Source organism: Chiloscyllium punctatum, chromosome 2 (assembly GCF_047496795.1).
Source record: "Chiloscyllium punctatum isolate Juve2018m chromosome 2, sChiPun1.3, whole genome shotgun sequence".
Taxonomy (NCBI): Eukaryota; Metazoa; Chordata; class Chondrichthyes; order Orectolobiformes; family Hemiscylliidae; genus Chiloscyllium; species Chiloscyllium punctatum.
The window spans coordinates 82884914-82907953 of NC_092740.1; the positions used below are offsets into that span (position 1 = coordinate 82884914).

General features: G+C 39.5%; 1 protein-coding gene across 4 annotated transcripts in view; it reads left to right on the forward strand.

The window, feature by feature from the left end:
* Positions 1-16887, forward strand: part of LOC140486123 (protein JTB-like) — a 32904-nt gene extending 16017 nt beyond the window's left edge. For all 4 annotated transcript variants that reach the window (XM_072584803.1, XM_072584783.1, XM_072584775.1 and 1 more), the window contains 3 exons: positions 1647-1732; positions 7203-7276; positions 16440-16887. In XM_072584803.1, coding sequence (XP_072440904.1) covers positions 1647-1732; positions 7203-7276; positions 16440-16596 — 317 coding nt within the window. In that variant the 3' untranslated portion in view covers positions 16597-16887. The remainder of the gene's footprint in view (positions 1-1646; positions 1733-7202; positions 7277-16439) is intronic.
* Positions 16888-23040: the final 6153 nt, after the last annotated feature.

Here is a 23040-nt window from a genome sequence, read left to right on the forward strand (position 1 = left end):
CAAATAAGTGCAGCTCCAATGACATTATAACAGACTGACATCACACCCTGACTTATGCCTTTTAAAAGTCAGGAGTTCACCACTTGGAAAGATGAACAACAAATATAAGGGAGCAAAGTAACCTGAAGTTCCAGCCAAGTTGCCAAACTTGTACATTTTTGATCAAAATCCTGGAACTTCTTACTAAATGCATTGTGGGAGAACTTTCACCACAGACTTAAGTAAATGCCCTTTATCATGTAGGCTGTTGGAAATGGGCAATAAATACTGGCCTTAGCATTGGTACTCACATCTTTAAACTTTTTAAGGTTTGCTTTTTTGAATGTATTGATCTCTATGATTGAGGTTTTGACTGGTGAAATAATTCAAGATCATTTGTGCTTTTTGATGTACAACAGCATGTCAAAATAATTGTAGCTGAAATAAATAGAACTTTAGTATTTTAATGTTAAATCCAAACCATATTATTAATGTGGACTGATGAATTATGTTAGCTGATATTTTGTTAAAAAAATATAATCCACTTAGTCTTACTCTAATCTTGATCACAAGAAATTACAGTGGGATAATGAGATTTTCTCCCAAATTGAGGGCATGCTTATCTGCAAGTTTTTTTAAAAAATAAGCACTTTGGTTCCAGACTACGTATTTGAAAATGTTAAAGCACTACAAAAACCATAGCGCTCAGTATAAAGGTTGTTTTGTGGAATAGTGTTGCCTCTAAACTCTAAATCCTTTTTTGACAATGTCCAGTGAGTAAATGAGTTTTCTTCAAAATACAACAGTTCTAATTGCACAGGGCAAACAGAAGCAGGACCTTGGATCTCTCAGGCAGTTTGCAGTCTGCCTTAATTTTGAGATGCAATAAGAAGCCAAGTCACCTACAGCCACTTCACCTAGAAATCACACGTTCATCTAAATAACTGAAGTTGTTTCTCTTTTCTCCATGGGAATCAGTAAACATATTTTTTTTAAATCCAAGCATGAAGATAAGAGACATTGTGGAAAAAGTGTGATTCTGAGATACAAACTGGTCATTTGGGATGATTGGGCATAAAGGAGCAATTGTGAATTATCTTTAAGTTTTATTATTGCATGGTATACATTAGCATTAAACGTGTTATGTAGCTTGTAGGCTACAAATCTGTTGATTTTCTGTTCCTAAAAGGCAAGACTGGAGTTATTTTGTTCAAAAGCCATTTATTCATCCTGAGTCGTGCATCTATCGAGGGGGAAAAAAAATGTTCTTTCATATCCGTTCATTGGAGTCCTATGCTAGTCGTTTGTGGATGAATAATCCAAATTCATTTGTTATATTTTCCTGCTCCTTCTGGAAAAAAGTACTTGATTTCTGCTTTGTGCCTTATTCCAATATTCTCCAGGCACTAGATACCTGACATAGGAAATCACAGATACAGATAGTTCAATATCTTAAACTGTAGCTGTGCTGGTTCACTGAGTATTTTGTACCAATGAACTGGTGCAAAAGACCATGTTTACTTTTTAGAATTTTATAATCTAACTGTGATTATTTTTTAAAAAATCAAAATTCATTTGGAGGGGGAAAAATGGCTAGTAAAAGTAATATGACGTTGTAAGGCTTGATTTATGAATTTTACATTTTTTTTAAACTTATGATTAAACAGCAAGTATTTCACAATCAAGGCCTTGCTGGGAAAAAGAAGAATTCAGCATTATAAGAGAATGCACTCCATGTCATGATTATGAAAAGGTACTGTGTGCATGTAATTTTGAGTAATTATAGAGTTTTTTGTGAGTTGCAAAATCATTAAGTTATAGAGTCATACATATGTATAGCATGGAAACAGACACTTGGGTCCAACTCGTCATGCTGATCAGATATCCAGTTAAATCTAGTCCCAATTGCCAACATTTGGCGCACATCCCTCTTAAACCCTTTCTAATCATAAACCTATCCAGATGCCTTTTAAATGTAGTAATTGTACTAGCGTCCTCCACTTCGTCTGGTAGCTCATTCCATAATGCACCACCTCTGTGGAAAAAGTTGCACTTGACCTCCCTTTTTATATCTTTCCCCTCTCTCATTAAACCTGTGTCCTTTTAGTTTTTGGCTCTTTCCCCTTTTATTGGTCAGTGCATGGAGTATAGGAGTTGGGAGTTTATCTTGAGGCTGTACAGGACATCTGTTAGGTCACCATTGCAATAGTACATGCATTATGGTCTCCCAGCTGAAAGATATTGTTAAACTCGAAAGGGTTCATAAAAGATTTACAAGGATTTTGCCAGGGTTGGCTGAATAGACTGGGGCTGTTTTCCGTTGCACATCGGAGGCTGAGGAGTGACCATAGAAAATTTATAAAATCAAGAGCAGGGAATGAGTAAATAGCCTAAGTCTTTTCCCCAGGGTGGGGAGTCCAAAACTAAAGGGAATAGGTTTAAGGTGAGAGAGGAAAGATTTAAAAGGGATATAAGGGGCAACCTTTTTCATGCAGAAGGTGGTGTGTGTCTGGAATGAGCTGCTGGGGAAAGGGGTGGTGGCTACTAAATTTACAATAATTTTAAAGACTTCCGGATGGTTATATGAAAAGGAAGGTTTTAGAGGGAAATGGGCCAAGTGCTGACAAATGGGACTAGATTAGTTTAGGATATCTGGTCGGCATGGACAAGTTGGACCCGAAAGCTCTCTTTCTGTGTTGTACATCTAACACTCTGTGAATTATGAACCGGAGTAGTCCATTTGACCACTTGAGCCTGTTCTGCTATTTAATGATATCATGGCTAATGTGGCAGTGATCTCAACTCTACTTTCATATCAATGCACATTGAAGATCAAGATAAGGAATTTCTTGTGGGTAGTGAATCTGTGAACTTATTTACTGTAGAGGGCTGTCAAAGATGGGTCATTTATTCAAGCCAGAGAGATAGAATTTTAATCAGTAAGGCAGTTGGAGTAAGGGGAAAAGGCAAGAATGTGGAGTTCAGGATTATTAGATCAGCATGATCTTGCTGAATCGTGAAGAGGACTCAGTGGGCTGAACAGACTCCTGCTCTCGAATATTATTATCTTATGGTAACCCCGATACACTTTTAACTTCCTAGTTAGTCAAGAATCTATCTGTTCCTTGAAAATAGATTACCCTGTCTTCCTCTCTGAGGATGTAAGTTCACCATATTCATGACCTGCAGAGAAAAATTCTCTGTCTACTTAAAATGGAAAATACCTTATTTTTTTTCAATTTGAGCCCTCGTTCTGTCTCCTCCCAAGATAGAAACTTTCTTTTCGCATCTCTCATGTTAAGTCCGCTCAAAATCTTGAATTTTTCTGTAAGATCAGCTCTTCTAAACTTCAACCTGCTCAATTTCCTCAAGTCCTTCATCCCTGGAATCTCAAGTGAACAGCATTTAATGCAATTATGCCCTTTCTAAATAAGGAGCCCAAATTGAACATGGCACTCAGTTTGGTCTCATCAGTGCTGTGACTTGCAGCAAAACATTGACTCTCTTTATGTACCCCTTGCAGTAAAATTGCTTGTCTTTATAAGGAAATGTCGTCCCTGCAAATTAACTTTGTGCTTCAAATACCAGGACACAAATCTCTTAAGAGGCTTGCAATATTTCCTCATTTTATAAACGTGCATTTTAGATTTTTCATGCAAAAGTGGATGAGTTCACATGTCCCTACATTGTACTCCATGTGCCAAAGTGTTGCCCACTTGTTTAACTATATCTCTTTTGACACCTTCTTCACAGCAACAATATATTTAAACCCATCATCCAATTAATATGTATAGATTGTAAATGGGTGAGGCCTCAGCACTGATCCCTGTGATATTCCTCTTGTTACCTTTTGCCAGCCTACTGTTTATGCCTGTTCTGTTTCTTGTCAGCTATCCGATCCTTTATTTGTACTAATATTACATGTTCTTCAGACAATGAAAAAAAAATGCATAGTGTTCCAGGTGTGGTCTCAGCAAGGCCCTGTACAATTGCAGCAAGACATCGCTGCTTCTGCACTTGAATCCTCTCGTTATGAAGGTTAATGTATCGTTTACTTGCTACACCTACATCTTGCTTTTCACAATTGGTGTAGAAGGACACCCTCTTTACCAATCTATTTATCTTAGATACCGTGTATAGGTCAAGTTTTGAAGATTGTTCTTTTCAGCTGAAATTAGGGGGTCCCCTTTTTCACAAGGTATTGTTTGAGGGAATGAAATTCATGCTGGGCATGAGCCAAAAAATGGACAAACGAGCCAGATTTCTCCATACAATAAACAACAAAAGGAAAAGGAATTATGGCCATTATTGAATATTTATCTACAAAGTGACTGTCTCCATTCTGCCTTCTAGGGTAGAACGGTTCTGTCATACCATCTTCCAGTTACCAGTATCATAAAGTGCATGTAGGTCTACACATACATATAAATGTTAATAGGCATACCAGCAGGTGGTCAGGCCATCTACCGGAGGTATTTGTACAACACATAATTCATAAAATTAAAAAGAGGAGCAGTAAAAACAGACTGGTAGTATTTTATTTACAAGAAAACGCATGAAACTGTTAATATACAATAACACTTTACATCAAAAAACTCTTCTCACCGTATATCACATATTATGGGACAACTGCTTAAAAGAAAAATTTCAAGCAAAAGACCATTAGAATCCTTCAGATTAACTGTCCTCATCAGTTACACCACTGAATAATTCATTCCAGTTGTCTGGGTCAAGGATATCGTTATATGGATCATCATCTGCATTCTCAAGGGAATCATCAATTAATTTGTCATCACTTCCATCTGACCATAAATAGTCATCCTCTCTACCATTTTAAAGCATTAGAAATTCCACATTTTTGAAGGCTTTGACAATTTCAGTTTTCATCTCCTTTCAGGACTCAACAATCCACTCACATGCAGTTGTAAGTAATGGAGCACACATGTTGCCACCCTTTGTGAAATTTTCTTCCCTCTTGCATCCAAGTATCCCATTTCTTCCATACTATGTCCTTTAAAAGGTTTATTAATGCTAACATCCAGTGGCTGCATCATGCTTGGAAGGCCTCCAGGAATCATTGCAATGTCAGGATTGTTATCTCGAAGTTCACAGATGACACTTTCCACCATCCCAAACCCAAACCAGTAGGCTTTATTCCTTTCCAGGTTTACCTGGTCACATATTCCAGACCTCCCTAATCCAAGTCTTGCAGCCACCTTCACCATCCACCCTTTTTCATGATGAGGACAACAATGCCTTTTGGGACTTTCTGTTTTGGGCAGAGTTTTCCACTTAAAAATCACCATAGGCTTTAACTTTGTTCCATCTGCCATACAACCAAGTACCACAGTAAATCAACTTCCACAGTTAATCAACTCCTTTCATGGGCAGTTGTCTTAACTAAAACTGTTTTGGCTCCAATCTTGTCTGCAGTTCTGTTCTCTGGCATATCAAAGTTCGTTGGGGTTTTATCCATATTGCCAATACATGAGAGCCTATGCCCATTTTCCTTCCAACTACTTCTAACTAAAAAGCAATGGAACCCTATTAACTTGTTAAGTTCTGCTGGTAGACGTTGGACAATCTTGGTTTTCTGTTAAAGCACTAAATCATACCTTTTCATAAACCTACTGCACCATCCAGCACTGGCTTGGAAATAGTCATAGAGATGTACAGCATGGAAACAGACCCTTTGGTTCAACACGTCCATGCCCACCAGATATCCCAACCCAATCTAGTCCTGCCAGCACCTGGCCCATATCCCTCCAAACCCTTCCTTTTCATAGACCTATCCAATTGCCTTTTAAATGTTGCAATTGTACCAGCCTCCACCACTTCCTCTGGCAGCTCATTCCATACACGTACCACCCTCTGTGAAAAAGTTGCCCCTTAGATTTCTTTTATATCTTTCCCCTCCCCCTAAACCTATGCCCTCTAGTTCTGGACTCCCTGACCCCATGGAAAAGACTTTGTCTATTTATCCTATCCATGCCCCTCATAATTTTGTAAACCTCTATTAGGTCGCCCCTCAGCCTCTGACGCTCCAGAGAAAACAGCCTTAGCCTGTTCAGCCTCCCCTATAGCTCAAATCCTCCAACCCTTGTAAATCCTTGTAAATCTTTTCTGAACCCTTTAAAGTTTCACAACATCTTTCCGATAGGAAGGACAACAGAATTTGCACGCAATAATTGAATCCGTGTTTTTTTTTTTTTTTTGCTTCGTTTTTGGCACATATTCTTATACATTGTTGAGTGACTATGCTTTCATTCTGATGACACATAATTACCCAGTCAGCAATCTTGTCTTCTAGTTGTGGCCTCTTATTTAGCTTTCCTTGGTTGGCATTCTTCTGTTTAGGCACAACCTTTAACTGAGGCTTTTTTCCTCCAATCTCCAACATGTTTTTCGGAAACACAGAACTCTCTTGCAGCTACGCTATTGTTCTTCTTTGCAACTTCAATAACTTTTAAACTGTACTATATACTTATTTCTTTTGTGATGCCATTTTGTCAGAAACAGTTGGGGGTTTTGGAGTAAGTTCAGAGGACAACTGTACATGACACCTACTTCTAAGAAACTAAGGCAACAGCGGGAAGACCAGTTTGAGGGCTGCCATATGGTACCATAGATATTTGCGTGCACACATCAAATATGTATGTAAATATAACAAATATATACAGAATATATAGTTATTAACATTCAGTTTCACAATTTGAAAATTGTGTTACGCAAATATATACTCTGCGTAACATGATGATGCAGATATTGCATTTGAATCAAAATGTGCAAATCATGCCCTTTTTAAGGCTGCATATATGGTCAAGAAGAGACCCCTGAAAAACTAGAGTTGACTTATACACAAAGTATATGCAAAGTACCAGAATTTTTGGCCAAAAATAAGGGGTTGACTTGTACATGAGATTGACCAATACACAAGTATAAACAGTAATATAGAATCTGTCTTGTGTTGATACACATGATGTGGACGTGCTGATGTTGGACTGGAGTGGACGAAGCTTAAAAATCTCAACACCAGATTATTGTAATACTAGGAAAAATAGTACTTCCAAATAAACCTTTTGGACTATAACTTGGTGTTTGTGGTTTTTTTTAAAAAAACCTTGATGTAGTTAACTGTCTATGTAGCCTTTTATGTTTTAACACATACTCCTAATCATAATTTGATACTGTTATTCAATAACTTATTTTCGAACCTTTTGCAGACTGTGCATGTAGAATGTACATCTACTGGATTTGTTGAAGAAGTAAAGTGTGTAACAGACCAAAGGTATAGGAGGTAAGGTGAATTCAGTCCAATAGAACTTTATTATTATTAAGAAAGTGTTGTTGACATTGGAAAAGTCAGCTTAATCTGTAAACACTAAATTATCTTGGGAAGAAAAATAATCAGCACATCTACTTAATAGCTGGATAAATTCAGAAACAAAAATTTGCATTTCTATTTCTTATACTTCACTTGTAACTTTGACTTCTCCGTTGAATTGCTTGAAATCTTTAACATTCTTTGTGTACCCATGTATGAACACTCACTCGGTCCCTTTTAATGTTGCCTCTTGCATACATTTCGCATAGCTTGAGATCATGTAGTTGGATGTCTCTAAATCTAACTACACATGGTCCTTTTTTTGATAGGTGCTCAGATACATTGCATTTATTCGGCATCCATAACATTGGAGATGGCTGATGGTAATGGAGATTATTACCCTTTTAAAAAGACGTGGGGACAGAAACTCAGTTTAGATTTTAGGATACGGAGATTGCAAATTTAGTGTGATGAGATTTGTTTCAGAATTTGGAATTTAAACTCATGGCATGTGGCTGTTCATCTAATTTTGTGAATTGGGTTTAATAATTAACTGGATCAGTCTTTCCGAAACCATGGTTTTAAAGCAGTATGTACCTCTCAATATTATTGGAATTTACTTTATTATCGGGTTTTATAATGGGGAAAGAAAACATGCAAACCTTTAAAGCAAGCTAATGTCTTTTAATAATCAAAGATTAATTTTTAGCTGAGAAAAACTCAGATTGGAAAGCTTTTAGGTATTTCAAAGGAGACTTCGTTGAAGTCCGATACAAGTATAGTTTCTGGCAGAAAAATTGACTTGTACAGAGCAGTTAGGGAAATAAGTTACCACTGTGAAATAACTTAGTTATCAAACTTCCAGATCAGGAGTATTTGGTTAGAAATCTGCATTGGTAATTTTAGAAACTGAGCAAGTCTAAGCTCTCATTTGAGAGTATGGGGAAGATCTCCCAAGCTTGAGAGGCTGGAACTGAAGAAACAGTTAAATCAAAATCTACAGATTTGATAGGGAAGGGATTTCTCTGCATTTTGATGAACTATAAAGTTATGATTTTGGGGAGTCGATGGGATTATATTTGTTCATGTGTTTTTGAAACAACTTTAAATGGTTATATTTAGCTTATTTTGATGATTTCCTTTGTACAATAAATTTTGTTTGCAAAAACATGCAGCCATGTTCTAATTTTTGAATAAACTATTGCCTTTACAAATTTCCAAAAAAAAAACTTATCAAATCAAATTTAGTTGTGGGATCTGGCTTGTTCAATAATATCAACTAGATTTATAAGATTAGTCTTGGGTTTTTAGATTATACAAGATGTAATAATAATGTATTCACAGATGACTGTTCACTTCCCTCCTAATGTATGTATCTCCACATATATTTGCACTTGAGGATTATGCAGAATGCACTGCACAAAAATGGGCCTTTTAACTTTTCAATCATCTCAACAGTAGAACTATTAAAACTCCACTCCATCCTCCTCATTGCTGTTGTTTACCTCATCCTCTACATCTAATTCAATTACTTTTTCCCATTTTAAGTACTTAATTCTCTTCTCTTTAAATACATCTATACTATTCATGTCAATGATGCTTCCCCACTTGTGGTAGAAAATTTTGCATTCCCTTCATTTTTAGGTAAAGATTGTTCGATGAATTCTTTAGTGGATTTATTGGCATCTATCTTGCATTTATAAGCTTTGTTTTGAATTCTCAAGTGGAAGCAACATCACTATATCTACTCTTCCATTTGTAACTTTGAATGTCTAAAATTTATTGGTGAGACAACTAATAGATTTTTCACAAACTGTTCTAGTCCAGTTAGAACACTGGCATCTACCCGATAATGTGGAAAATTGCCCAGATGTGTCGTGTACATGAAAAGCAGGACAGATCCAACCCCACCAATTACTTCCCCATCAGTCTGCACTCTACCATCAGTAAAAGTAATGAAAGCGCTATCAACCTGTCTAGCAATAACCTCCGTGACATGCAGTTTGGGTTCTGCCAGGGCCTGACCCATTGCAGCCTTTAATCAAACATGGACAAAACAGCAGAGATCCAGAGGTGAAGTAAAAGTGCCAGCCCTACATCATGTCTGCATTTGACCAAGTGAGATATCAAGGAACCATAGCAAAACTGGAATCTGCGGTTATCAGGGGCAAACTCAGATGGTTGGAGCCATACCTGACAAGTAGGAAGATAGCTGTGGTTGTTGGAGCTCAGTCATAGTCCTAGACATGTACATCGTGGAAACAGACCCTTTGGTCCAACTTGTCTGTATCGATCAGATATCCTAACTTAATTTAGTACCATTTGCCAGCACTTGGATCATATCTCTCTCTCTCAATCCTTCCTATTCAGACTCATCCAGATGCCTTTTAAATGCTGCAATTATACCAACCTCCTCCACTTTCTATAGCAGCTCATTCCATACATGTACCACCCTCTGCGTGAAAACATTGCCCCTTGGTTCTCTTCAAAACCTTTCCCCTCACCTTTAAATTTGTGGCCTCTAGTTCTGGACTCCCCCACCTCAGGGAAAAGACTGTCTATTTATCCTATCCATGCCCTTCATGATTTTACAAACCTCTATAAGATCACCCCTCAGCCTTCGATGCTCCAGGGAAAACAGCCCCAGCCTATTCAGCTTTTCCCTAAAGCTGAAATCCTGCAGACCTGGCAACATCCTTGTAAATCTTTTCTGAACCCTTTCAGGTTTCACAACATCCTTCCGAAAAGGAGACCAGAATTGTATGCAGTATTCCAAAAGTGTTCTTTACAGCCACAACAGGGCCTCCCAACTCCTGTACTTAATACTCTGACTAATAAAGGAAAGCATACCAAACGCTGCCTTCACTATCCTATCTACCTGTGACTCCACTTTCAAGGAACTATGAACCTGCACTCCAAGGTCTCTTTGTTCAGCAACACTCCCTAGGACCTCACTATTAAATGTATAAGTCCTACTCTAATTTGCTTTTCCAAAATGCAGCACCTCCCATTTCGATAAATTAAACTCCATCTGTCACTCCTCGCCCATTGGCCCATCTGATCAAGATCTCATTGTACTTTGAGGGAACCTTCTTTGCTGCCCACTATACCTTCAATTTTGGTGTCATCAACAAACTTACTAACTATACCTCCTATGTTTACATCCAAATCATTTATATAAATGATGATAAAATGTAGTGGACCCAACACCAATCCTTGTGGCATTCCATTGGTCACCAGTCTCCAGTTTGAAAACTAACCCTCCACCATCACCCTCTGTCTTCTACCTTTTGAGCCAATTCTGTATCCTAATGACTAGTTCTCCCTGTATTCCATGAGGTCTAATTTTGCTTGCCATTTTCCTATGGGGAACCTTGCCAAATGCCTTTAATGAAGTCTATTATAGATCAAGTCTACTGTTCTGCCTTCATCAATCCTCTGTTTTTTTTTTGAAGAAAGTATCAATCAAGTTTGTGAGACATGATTTCCCATGCACAAAGCCATGCTGACTAAAGCTGATCAGTCCTTGCCTTTCCAAATATATGTAAATCCTGTACCTCAGGATTCCCTCCAACAACGTGCCCACCACTGACATCAGGCTCACAGTTTTATAGTTCCCTGGCTTTTCCTTACCACCTTTCTTCAATAGTGGCATCAAGTTAGCCAACCTAGAGGCTTCTGGCACCTCATCTGTGACTGTTGATGACACAAATAATCTCAGCAGGGGGCCCAGCAATCCTTTTCCTAGCTTCCCAGAGTTGTAGGGTACACCTGATCAAGTCATTGGGATTTATCCACTTTTATGCATTTCAAGACATCCAGCACTACCCTCTCTAATATGGACATTTTTCAAGAAGTCACCATCTATTTCCCCATATTCTACATCTTCCATGTTCTTTTCCACAGTAAACACTGCAAAATACGTGTTTAGTATCTCCCCCATCTTCTGTGGGTCCACACACAGGCCGCTTTGCTGATCTATTCTCTCCCTAGTTACCTTTTGTCCTTAATATATTTATAAAATCCCTTTTGCTTCTCCTTAACCCTGTTTTGCCAAAGCTATCTCATCCCCTTTTTGCTCTCCTGATTTTCCCTCCTCAGTGCAGAAGACTCGATTATCAGAAATGAGGTGGGCAGGCACCATTTCATTTGGATAACTGATTATTCAGTTAATTGATTTCCTCTGGAGCTCTGCTTTCTGTGAAGTCTGCACCCCGTTCAGGAGAATTGGCAGCAGCGCACTGTGCCCCCCCCCCTCCCCCCGCCCCACCAATCCAATGTGAGGCAGCCAGACTGGACATCAACAGGAAGACTGCTGCTGCCTTTGCGGGGTGAGTCTCCAAACAGAGTGCACACGCACACAACTTTTTGACAGGTTCCACCTCTGCCCTGTGCAGGACAATGTTGGAGGAATTATCTGAGGAAGGGGGTTTTACATTTCACCCCTGTGCAGAACTCCAGGGAAAGTGTAGGGGGAAGAGAGAGAGGGGATGGGACGTCAGTCATTTAAAGACACTGTGCCTGGATTCTCCAGGAGTGTTCTCAGCAGCATTTCAGTGAGCTGAGTTCATTTTTAATTATTATACCCCTAAACAAAAGATGCGCAGGGTTGAAAAGTTCTTTGCTGTAATATTTCTATCGGACCTTGAGATCCCCTTTGGATAATTCAAAACTCAGATAATTGATGTCTGCCTTTATACTCCCTGAGGATTCACTCCATCTAGCCTGTCTACACCTGAACATCTGCTTCCTTTTTTTTTTTAACCAAAAATTCAATTTCTCTAGTCCTCCAGCATTCCCTACACCTATCAGCCTTTCCTTTCACCTCAACAGGAATGTACTGTCTCTTGTTATCCCATTTCTGAAGGCTTCCCATTTTCCAACCACCCCTTTACCTGCAAACATCTTCCCCACCGCCCCCTCCCCCACCATCAGCTCTTGAAAGTTCTTGCCTAATACCATCAAAATTAGCCTTCCTCCAATTTAGAACTTCAACTTTTACATCTGGTCACTATTTTAAAACCAATAGAATTATCATCACTGGCTCCAAACTGCTCCCCTACTGACACCTGAGTCACCTGCCCTGCCTAATTTCCTAGGAGTAGATTAGGTTTTACACCTTCTCTAGTAGGTACATCCACATACTGAATCAGAACATTTTCTTGTACACACTTCAATTCCTCTCCATCTAAACCCTTAATCCTATGGCAGTCCCAGTCTATGTTTGGAAAGTTAAAATCCCCTACCGTAACCATCTATCATTCTTACAGATAACTGAGATCTCCTTAAAAATCTGTTTCTCCGTTTCCTGCTGACTATTGGGGGTGTCTATAATGCAAACCCAATAAGATGATCATCCCTTTCTTATTTCTCAGTTCCCCCTAAATAACGTCCCTGGGTATATAATCCCAGGAATATCCTCCCGAAGTACAGCAGTAATGTTATCTTTTATTAAAAATGCCACTTCCTGCCTTCTCTCTTGCCCTGCCTTTCTATCCTTCCTATAGCATATGTATCCTGGAACATTTAAGCTGCCAGTCCTGTCCATCCCTGAGTTATGTTTGTGTAATTGCTATCATGTTCCATGTTCATGTTCCATGTCCCAGTCCCATGTTCCTAACCATGCCCAGAGTTCACCTGCTGCCTTTGTTCGGCCTCTTGCATTGAAGTAAATGCAGTTTAATTGATCAGTACTCCCTTGATCGCTGCATTGACCCTGTTTGACCTGACTGGCTCGCTCCTTTTTCCCACCTATACCAGTGTCAGATTGATCTCTTTCCTCACCATCTCCCTGGGTCCCACCCTCCACTTTTTACTAATTTAAATCCACTGAGCAGTTGTAGCAAATTTCCCTGCCAGTATATTAGTCCCCTTCCAATTCAGGTGCAGTTTGTCCTTATGCATGTCACTTCTACCTCAGAGGAGATTCCAATGATTCAAAAAATGTGAACCCTTCCCCCATGCACCAGCTCCTCAGCCACACATTCACCTGCTCTATCCTACTAGTCTTCAGCTGCAGAGTTGTCCTGGGGCAGAGTTCCTCAGGGTAGTATCCTAGACCCAACCATCTTCAGTTGCTTCATTAATGACCTTCCCTCCATCATAAAGTCAGAGCTGTGGTTCACTGATGACTGTACAATGCTTAGTACCATTCACAATGACTCAGATACTGAAGCTGCCCATGTTCAAATGTAACAGGATCTGGACAATATCCAGGCTTGGGCTAACAAGTGGCAAATAACATTTTTGGCATTCAGTGTGTTACTATTATTGAATCCCCCACTGTCAAAATCCTGAGGGTTGTCATTGACAAGAAACTCAATTGGATTCACCACACAAATGCAGTGGCTACAGGAGCAGGTCAGAGGCTAGGAATACTGTAGCAAGTAACTCCTCTCCTGCCTTCCCAAAGCCTGTCCACAATTTATACAGCACAAGTCCAGGAGCACAAGTGTGATGGAATATTCCCCTCTTGCCTGGATGAGGGTAGCCTTAAAAACACTCAAGAAGCTTGACACTATCTAGGACAAAGTGGCCCACTTGATTGACAGTACATCCACAAGCATCAACTCCCTCCACCACTGTGTGCACAATCTACAAGATGCACTGCAGAAATTCACTAAAGATCCTCAGACAGCACCTTCTAAACCCACTACCACTTCCATCTCGAAGGACAAAGGCAGCAGATAAATGGGAACACCACCCCCCACCCTCAAGGTCCCCTCCCAGAGTCTTACCATCCTGACGTGGAAAGAACAGTGATATTTTTCCCTGTCGCTGGGTCAAAAACCTGGAATTCCCTCCCTAAGGGCATTGTGGTTCAACCCTCAACAGGTGGACTGTAGCAGTTGAAGAAGGCAGCTTGCCCTCACCTTTTCAAGGGCAACTCCAGGACTGCTGAGACTCTAGAAGGCTCTGGTTAGACCACATTTGGAGTATTGTGCGTAGTTTTGTGTGCCACACCTCAGGAAAGGTGTATTGGCCCTGGGGCATGTTCAGAGGAAATCTACGAGAATGGTCCCAGGAATGAGAAGTTTAACATGTGAAGAGCGTTTGAGGACTTTGGATTTCTACTGCTTGGAGTTTAGGAGGATGAGGGGGGATCCAATTGAAACATACAGAATACTGAATGGACTGGACAGAGTAGATGTTGGAAAGATGTTTCCATTTATAGGAGAGATTAGGACCTGAGGTCATAGCCTGGAGTAAAGGGAAGACTTTTTTTTTAGAACAGCAAAATGTGAAACTTCAGCCAGAGAGTAGTGAATCTATGGAATTTGTTGTCACAGAAGGCTATGGAGGCCAGGTCATTGGGAATATTTAAGACTGAGACAAATAGGTTCTTGAGTATGAAGGATTATGGGGGGGAAGGTGAGAGAATGGGATTGAGAACCTTGTCAGCAATGATTGAGTGATAGACCAGACTCGATTGGCTGAATGGCCTAATTCCTGCTCCAATATCTTATGGGCAATAAATGCTGGCTGACAGTGATACTCACGTCCCACACGAATACATTTTTAAAAAACTATATTTAAATGAAATTGTTTAGGTTGAAACTTGGTTTTGCTTCATTTTAATAACTGCATTAATTTCTATCTGACTTATTAAACTTCCTTGCTTAAAATGCAAATGTGTGCATATAATGACACAAGGGGAAGAAAATTATAGCATTTTTTCTTAAATCCATTTATAAAGAAAAATCCATTCAACATCTGTTCCTTTGATTAGATTTTTTAAAAATTGCTGTTACACTCATTTAGTTGGTAAACTTTAACCATGATCTACTAAATAATTTAACTGGAATATTTATAGCTGAAGTTACTCCTGAGAGAGAAGAAAATACATGATATTTTCTGGATTTTGGGGAAAGGCAGAGGAGTGGCACTGGATGATTTACTTTTGTATACTGCCCTCGAACACAATGAGCCAATTGATATCCTGTGGTGTAACTATTCTATGAATTCACTTTCATTATTGAAATTCTCAATTCCATTTTAGTACATGTAAAATATTTATGATTTAGTATTTGGGGGATAATCTGAAAATAAATGTTTGTGAAAACACCAAAGATTTTCCATTGTGCTTTTATACACTGTTGATTAGCACTTTATATTACTCACAATTGATAATTTTGGATGCAATCTTTTAATTATTCCCTTGTCCAGGAGGAGCAAATTTTATGCCAATTGTTCAGAATAAGCATGTTTCCTGACTACACTTAATTTTTTAAGAAGAATGTATTGCATCTGACTATAAATTTGGATCATGGCAAAAGTGCTTGAACCAAAAATGAAAGCAAATATTGGGTATTGGAGTAGATCTTGTGAACTAGCTGCCATTTCATAATCTCCTACAGTGCCACTAACTAATCCTGATGGTGTCGTGGTGATGCTCAAGATGTTTGGGAGTTGCTCAGTTTGTTTAATGACATTTAGTTCTACTTCATCACTGCCACACATTCTTTCTCCAACGCTCCAGTTCTGGATGAACTGAAGCTTTCTCTGATTGAAGACAAAATCAGCTCCTGTTACAAACTCCATTCCCAGCCACAGATTTCACATCTGCCTGGCTACTGCCTCTCACTGAACCAATCTGTTTCTAACTGTTGTCCTATTTTGATCCCGCTTTGAATGTTTATTTCAAAGAATGAATACCTTTGTTTTAATAGCATCCCTGTCCACATTTGTATCAGCCAAAATCCTGAAAACCTCATCTATACTTCTGTGACTATTCAAAACTCTCCTGGTCAGCTTTCCCTTCCCTCTGTTCATAAATGAGTTCAAAGTTCTGATATGTGTTTTCACTCCCTTGAAATCCTCTTTACCCGTCACTTTCCTAACTCTTCCGTGCCTGTCCCACCCCTTGTGATTTAACCAGGGAATTTGTGAGACTCTGTTTTAAAGTATGGTAAACCTCATGTTTAGGTTCTTTCCACTGTTGAGGCTCAGGTGTTTGAAATATAAAACTATGTTACACCATGGCCTATCTTTTATACTCTAAAATTTGTACTTGGAATTCTTTATAAAAGTCAATGATCTGTTTAATTTGACAAGTAGATCTCAATGTTGGATAAAGAAAGATGCCTAAAGTATACATTAAGCTTTAATTTCTATTTTCACTTCTACCTCTTTCTAGCTGCCGTTCAGTTGAAATGGAAGAATTGAAGTTCTGGAAATTTGAAGGAATTATGGTTTTGCTGGGGGTGATCTTTGCCATCATTGTTATGTTTAGACAACGAACCCTAGATAGACGTGCAGAACAAAAAGTGCAACGACAACTTGGGGTGATTTAGTTATTTCATAACTTTATTGATGTTTGTTTGAAATTTTTTGGGAAGAGAGAGAACACCTTGCTTTTTGAATTAACCTTTCCTATTGTGTTGATTCTTGGTGCTGTGTTTATTCCATAAGATTTGACCCATGTATGTTGCAGAAAAGCAATGATTCACATTTTTGTTTTATTTCAGTTGTCACTTTCCAGGTGGTTATAAATATTGAGATGTAATTAGATAACACAACCATTACTAGTGAGACGATGTACAATATTTATATGGTGAAATTAATGTAATAAATTTTATTTATGTAGAAAATTAATAAAATGGTTTGAAATGATCTGTATTGTTTTGTCACATTTTTACAAGATTTATTTGAAGTAACATTTTTGTATAAAACTAATGAAATTGCTCATAGGCACTGGTACAGTTCTTGTACTACTGGTGACTTTTTTTTTGTACTTTGTACTGAACAACTTTGTATTCCTTCCACACTGTGCTCAACCCAACCACGCCCCCCCCCCCCCCCCCCCCAAAAAAAAAGCAAGCATGTAATTTTCATGTTATACAATGCAATTCTTAGGCATTGTTTGTGTGGAATAAAGTTATTCAAGCTTTCAGTAGTTTTTGAGAAATTGCTGCATAGATAATGGTCCAACAGGTTTATTTGAAATCACTCAAGCTTTCTGAGCACAGCTCCTTCGTCAGGTGCAGAGAGAGCAGAGCACACAGTTTATAGGCAGAGATCAAAAGATCATACAAGACCTGTGAGTGGAGTGTCAGATTCACAAGAGCAAGGCGTTTGATGGGGTAAAAAGATGGCTGAGGGACTTGAATATCCAGTATTCTGCAAGATATCCGGCAATATTATGTTTCGGCCATGGAGCGTCCATGTTTAATTTTGACTCGCTAGAAAAGGCAAAGGACTTCCTAGATGCCTTAAAATAGACTGGCTGGCTCGAATAATATGGACAATAATGTTTACTTTGTGTTTCTTTATAGTTTGCCTGGCTTACCTGGTTGTCGGGGGCATTTTTTTAATATAAGTGGAGTCCAAATTGTTATTTTTTTCTCTCTCTTCTCTCTCCCTTCCCATTATCCTTTGTTCTTTTTTCTCATTTCCTGTTTGTGTTTCTCTCTTGGTATAGGATTAGGAGTGGGAGGGGTTATATATTTATTTTCTACTAGGAGTCCCTAGGGTTACAGTATCGATGGGATGGGTTGAGTGCCCACTTTTACCTTTTCTTATTAAAAGATATGTGTAATGTTTTCTTTCTTTGTGTTGTCTGGGGCGGGGTGTATAGCTTCAGCTAGGAGGAGCCATGGAGGGGTTAGTGGGTAGTATGAGTGCCCTGTGGGCAAGGGGGAAAGGCTCCTTTAATTTGTGTTATATGTTTGTCTGTTGTAGAAGTAGTTGTTAGAAGTTTTGATTTTGGTAGTTGTATTTTTAATTTTTATAGGAACGGTTTACTCTTTTCACTTGGAACACTATATAAATAGGGTTCTTCCTCCCGGGTGGGGGTCACGGACTGCTATGGCTACCCATTCGTTTAAATGGTGCACCTGGAATGTTAAGGGGAGTCATTCACTGATTAAGGAAAAAAAGATATTTTCAAGCCTTATTAAAAAAAGAGGGTCGATCTAGCCTTGCTGCAAAAAAACATCTAACCAATAAGGAGCATTTGAAGTTATAGTAGGGAGGGTTCAGACAGGCGTTCTTCTCATCCTTTAATTTGAAAAGTAGAGGAGTTGCTATACTTGTCCAGAAGAATCTCCCATTTCAACTGTTGGACCAAATTAAGGATGAATATGGGCAGTTTATGATTCTTAAAGCTTTAATACATGGAGAGTAGTATGAGATTTTGAATATATATTGCTTCCTGGCACAATGCCTCAAATTTTTAATGGATGCACTTTCCAGTTTGGCGGGCCTTGGGGCGCATCATAGGGGGAGACTTAAATCGTCTTATTGACCCGAAGTGGACAGGATGCGTTGGGGTCTTGCGGTATGTCCCTGCAATCCAGGCAGCTGGTAGACCTGAACAGGGAGCTAGGGCTGGTGTATATGTGGAGATGTCTTCAACCTGAAGGTAAGGAGTTCACCTTTTTCTCTGCCCCACGTAAGTGCTATACTAGGATTGACATGTTTTTTGTCCCATCGACCTTTTTGAATTCAGTGCTATCTAGCAGAATCAGGAATATAGTCATTTCCGATCATGCGGCAGTGTACGTGGAGGTCAAAGCCTGAGGTATTGGGACAGGCTTGTGGTACTGGCACATCCATCCTTTCCTCCTGAAGGATAGTAAGTTTATAGAGTATATTTCGCAGGAATTTAAAATCTTTTGGGACATTAATTTGGGTACGGCCAATAATCTGGGAGACCGCCAAGGCCTGTACACAGGGTTTGCTTCTTTCTGACTCAGTGACCTGGAAGTGGCAGAGGGGAGAGCAGCAGCATTTGCTCGAGGCTCGTCTGAAGGCAGCTGAGTTAGCATACTTTGACAGACTGTCTGTAACCAAATTGCAGTGGATTACAACCCTCCGGCCTACTTTGAATACAGTGCTCACCCAGACAGCAAAGAGGGAAATCTCTTTTGCGAAACAAAGGTTATTTGAGTGTGGTGATAAACTGGGTAGGTATCTATCGTACCTGGCCAGAATGACGAAGGCCCCCCCCCCCCCCAATCTATCACCTCCATTAGAGAGACTGCTGGTACTCTTTCTTGTGATGCGAAAAAGATTAATGCAGCATTTAGAAAGTTCTACTCTGAGCTGTACTAGTTGGAGGGCTGTGAAGAAAGATTGGAGAAGATGAAGTCCTTTTTTTAAGACTCTGGACTTTCCAGGTTTAACTTCAGGGCAGGTGTCTTTTCTGACTGCCCCTCTGACAATCCAGGAAATACAGGAGGCAGTGAGGCAGCTCCAGTGGTAAAGCATCCAGCCCAGACTGATATCAAAGTGAGTTTTAGAAGGAGTTTATAGACATGCTGGCCAGGTCACTGTTGGATATGTATAATTACTTGTACAGTCAGGACTGCCTTCCATCCTCTCCGAGAGAAGCAAATATTTCTCTTACTTTCAAGAAAGGGAAAGCCCTAGAGGATTGCACTTTGTACAGTCCCATATCATTATTGAATGTGGATTTTAAAATTCTGTCAAAAATGCTTGTATTGAGGTTGGAGAGAAGTCGCTCGAGAAGAGAAGACAGGACCTTCAGCGCTGGGAGGATCTTCCAATAGTCTGGTTGTGTAGAATAGCACTAATCAAAATGAATGTTATTCTTCATTTATTATATCCCATGCGAATGCTCCCTTTGATGCTGACCAGGCAAGCACTATGGAGGCTTAATAGTTGGCTTGGATCTTTCATTTGGCATCATAAGCAGCCTCCTATTAAGCTGGATAAATTGCAGCTTCCACAGCAGGTGGGAGGTTTGGATTTTAAGAAATATCAATTGAGTTCCTTACTATCGTATGTGGCTGACTGGGCTTGCTAGGACCCGTGGTCAATTTGGTTGGACATAGAGGCTTCCCTGGCAAAATTCCCTCTCGTCGATTTGTTGTTAATTGTCAAGATGAAGACTGTTATGGACCACTGCAGAAATCTGATTGTCCTTAACACAGTTAAAGCATGGAGAATGATGTGGCAAGGTGGGGGCAACTTACAAAAAACTTGCCTTTTCACTCCTGTAGTAGGAATGTTAGGATTCTGTCCGGGGTTGATGGACCCTGGCTTTAAGCTCTTGGAGTCTAGAGGAGTCCCTGTTTGGGAGATTCAATTGACGGGGAGATCATGATGTCTTTCAAGCAGCTGAGTCAGAAATATGAGCTGTCCAGGAGGGACCTTTTTCATTACTTTCAGACAAGGGACTTTATACAGAAAAGGCTACATTGATGGTTAGTCCCTATAAGTCTGATAATGGAGAGGAGAGTGGTCTAGTCTATGGGTGCTCTCTTGGTCAGCACCCTCTATTACCTGCTTGGACGTAATGTTTTGCAGGACACTGATGAGTGGCTATGCGGAATCTGGACTCCGGACTTGGGGGTGGAAATCACGTCAAAGGAGTGGGAGGATATTTGGGGGAACATAAGGAAGATTTTGATTTCCAACTGGATGCACGCTATGAAACTAAAGATACTCCACAAGGCTCATTTGGCAATGGAGCGGCTTACGAAATTTAAGACAGGAGCATCCCCAATGTGCCCCATATGTAAAACCGATGTTGGCACTCTTACTCATGGCTTGTAGTCATGCCACAAGCTTCATAGGTATTGGGGTGCCATAATGAGTGTTTTGGAAGGGGTCTTGGGAACTGAGGTTAAGGTGGATTTGGTGTCCCTCCTTTTGGGCTGGCCAAATCTCCCTTCTTTGGATGTGTATGGGAAGAAACTATTTAATATTCTTTCATCCTGTGCGTGGAAGAACATTCCAATGAGCTGGGTGTCAGAGAATCCCCCAGGAATCTTGGGGTGGCGTAGATTAGTTATGGAGCACATCTCCCTAGACTTCCTTAAGAGTATGGTGCACCAGAAAATGGAACTGTTTTATCGAGCATGGCGGCCCTTTCTGAATTATGAAGCTGCAACCTTGTTGACTGTATTGGTCAAAGCCTTTGTGTAGTCATGAGCGCTATGTCCGGCGGTCTGGGGGCCCCTGGGAAGAGGAATCCCAAACAAATATGGGTATGCCAACTGATGCTCTTGGTGTGGGGAGCTTTGGTGGGATTGCGCTGAGTCCGGTAACTTAACTGAATGTAATTTAATTTACCTTGGTTTAATTTTTTTTTTAGTTATTTATTGAATTGTAATTTTTGTAGGTTTGTTCTTTTCCCTCCCCTCAGTGGTTTGTGAAGCAGAGTAGTGGTTTGTTTACTGTTATTGTCTCGTTATATTATAAGGTTGTTATACTGTTTTGTAGTGATTTTGTAATTTTGTGAAAAATTTTATATTTTTTTCTCAATAAAAATATTTACAAAAAAATTATAAAGTCAGTGTCAGCACTGTTCTGTCATGACCACCAGGCAGTGTGATAGGAATACACAAAAGGTGACATGTCAGGTCAGACACTGAATTGTAGGTGTGAGGCTTTGTTCAGAATCTGCCTGAGTTTTAATCTGGAATCAGGCTTGTTTTATTCTGAAAGCTGGAATTTATAAGATGCCGCATTGATTGTGACTACAAGTGGTGTTTTTTTGAATAAAATAGAATGTATCTGCAGATAAACACAATTCTATTGCAATTGAAACTGCTGTAGATGGGATACTTGAGTTAAAATTTTGGGCTGCTGAAGGGTTATAATTATACCAAAATAGGTAGCACATGCCTTTATAGTAAACTAAACCTTGCATTACATAAAAAGACTATGATACAATAGATACAAATAAAACAGATTAACTGGTACAGAATAAGAAGCTTTGTAATTCATAGTCATAGAGGTCTACAGTACACAGAGGCCCTTCAGCACATTGTCTGCACCAGTCAAAACTGACCATTTTTCACCACGTAGCCCATAGGCTTGTATGCCTTAACATTGCAAGCATCCATATACTACTGAAATGTTGAGAGTTTTTGCTTGTACCATCCTGGCAAGCAGTGAGTTCCAGATTGCCAATTCTTGGGTAAAATAAGTTAAAAATCACACAACACCAGGTTACAGTCCAACAGGTTTATTTTGAGCTTTCGGAATGCTGTTCCTTCATCAGGTGGTTGTGGGGAATAAGATTGTAAGACACAGAATTTATCGCAAACGTTTATAGTGTGATGTGACTGAAATTACATATTGAAAAGGACCAGGATTGTTTGTTAAGTCTCTCATCTTTTAGAATGTTAAAAATCACACAACCAGGTTATAGTCCAACAGATTTATTTGGAAGCACTAGCTTTCAGAGCGCTGCTCCTTCAGGTGGTTGTGGAGGGGAGCAGTGCTCTGAAAACTAGTGCTTCCAAATAAATCTGTTGGACTATAACCTGGTGTTGTGTGATTTTTAACTTTGTACACCCCAGTCCAACACCAGTGTCTCCAAATCTTTTAGAATGACCATTTTGGTTTCAGTTCTTTCGTATGTAAATCGCAAAACATTTTTAAAAAACTTACATTCTCAAGTGAACTACAATTGGTGTCATGTCGGCCCAGATAATGTATTGAAGGACTGAGCTTCCCTGTGAGGCTGTCTGTGCCACAATGGTCTGAATCAGTCTGAATTACCCAAATCACGGGTAAAAGAAAAAAATCTTTCCTCACATCACTTCCAAATCTCCTACCCCTTACCTTAAATCTACACCTACTCAATGATCCCCAACCACCAAGGGGAAATGTTCCTTCTTGTCTACCCTATGCTCACAATTTTATACATCTCAATTATGATCCTCTCCACCTCTGCTCCAAAGAAAACATGAGATTATCCAATTCTCTCTGATAATATAGAATCTTCAATATTATCAACATCAGAAATACCTACTTGGAAC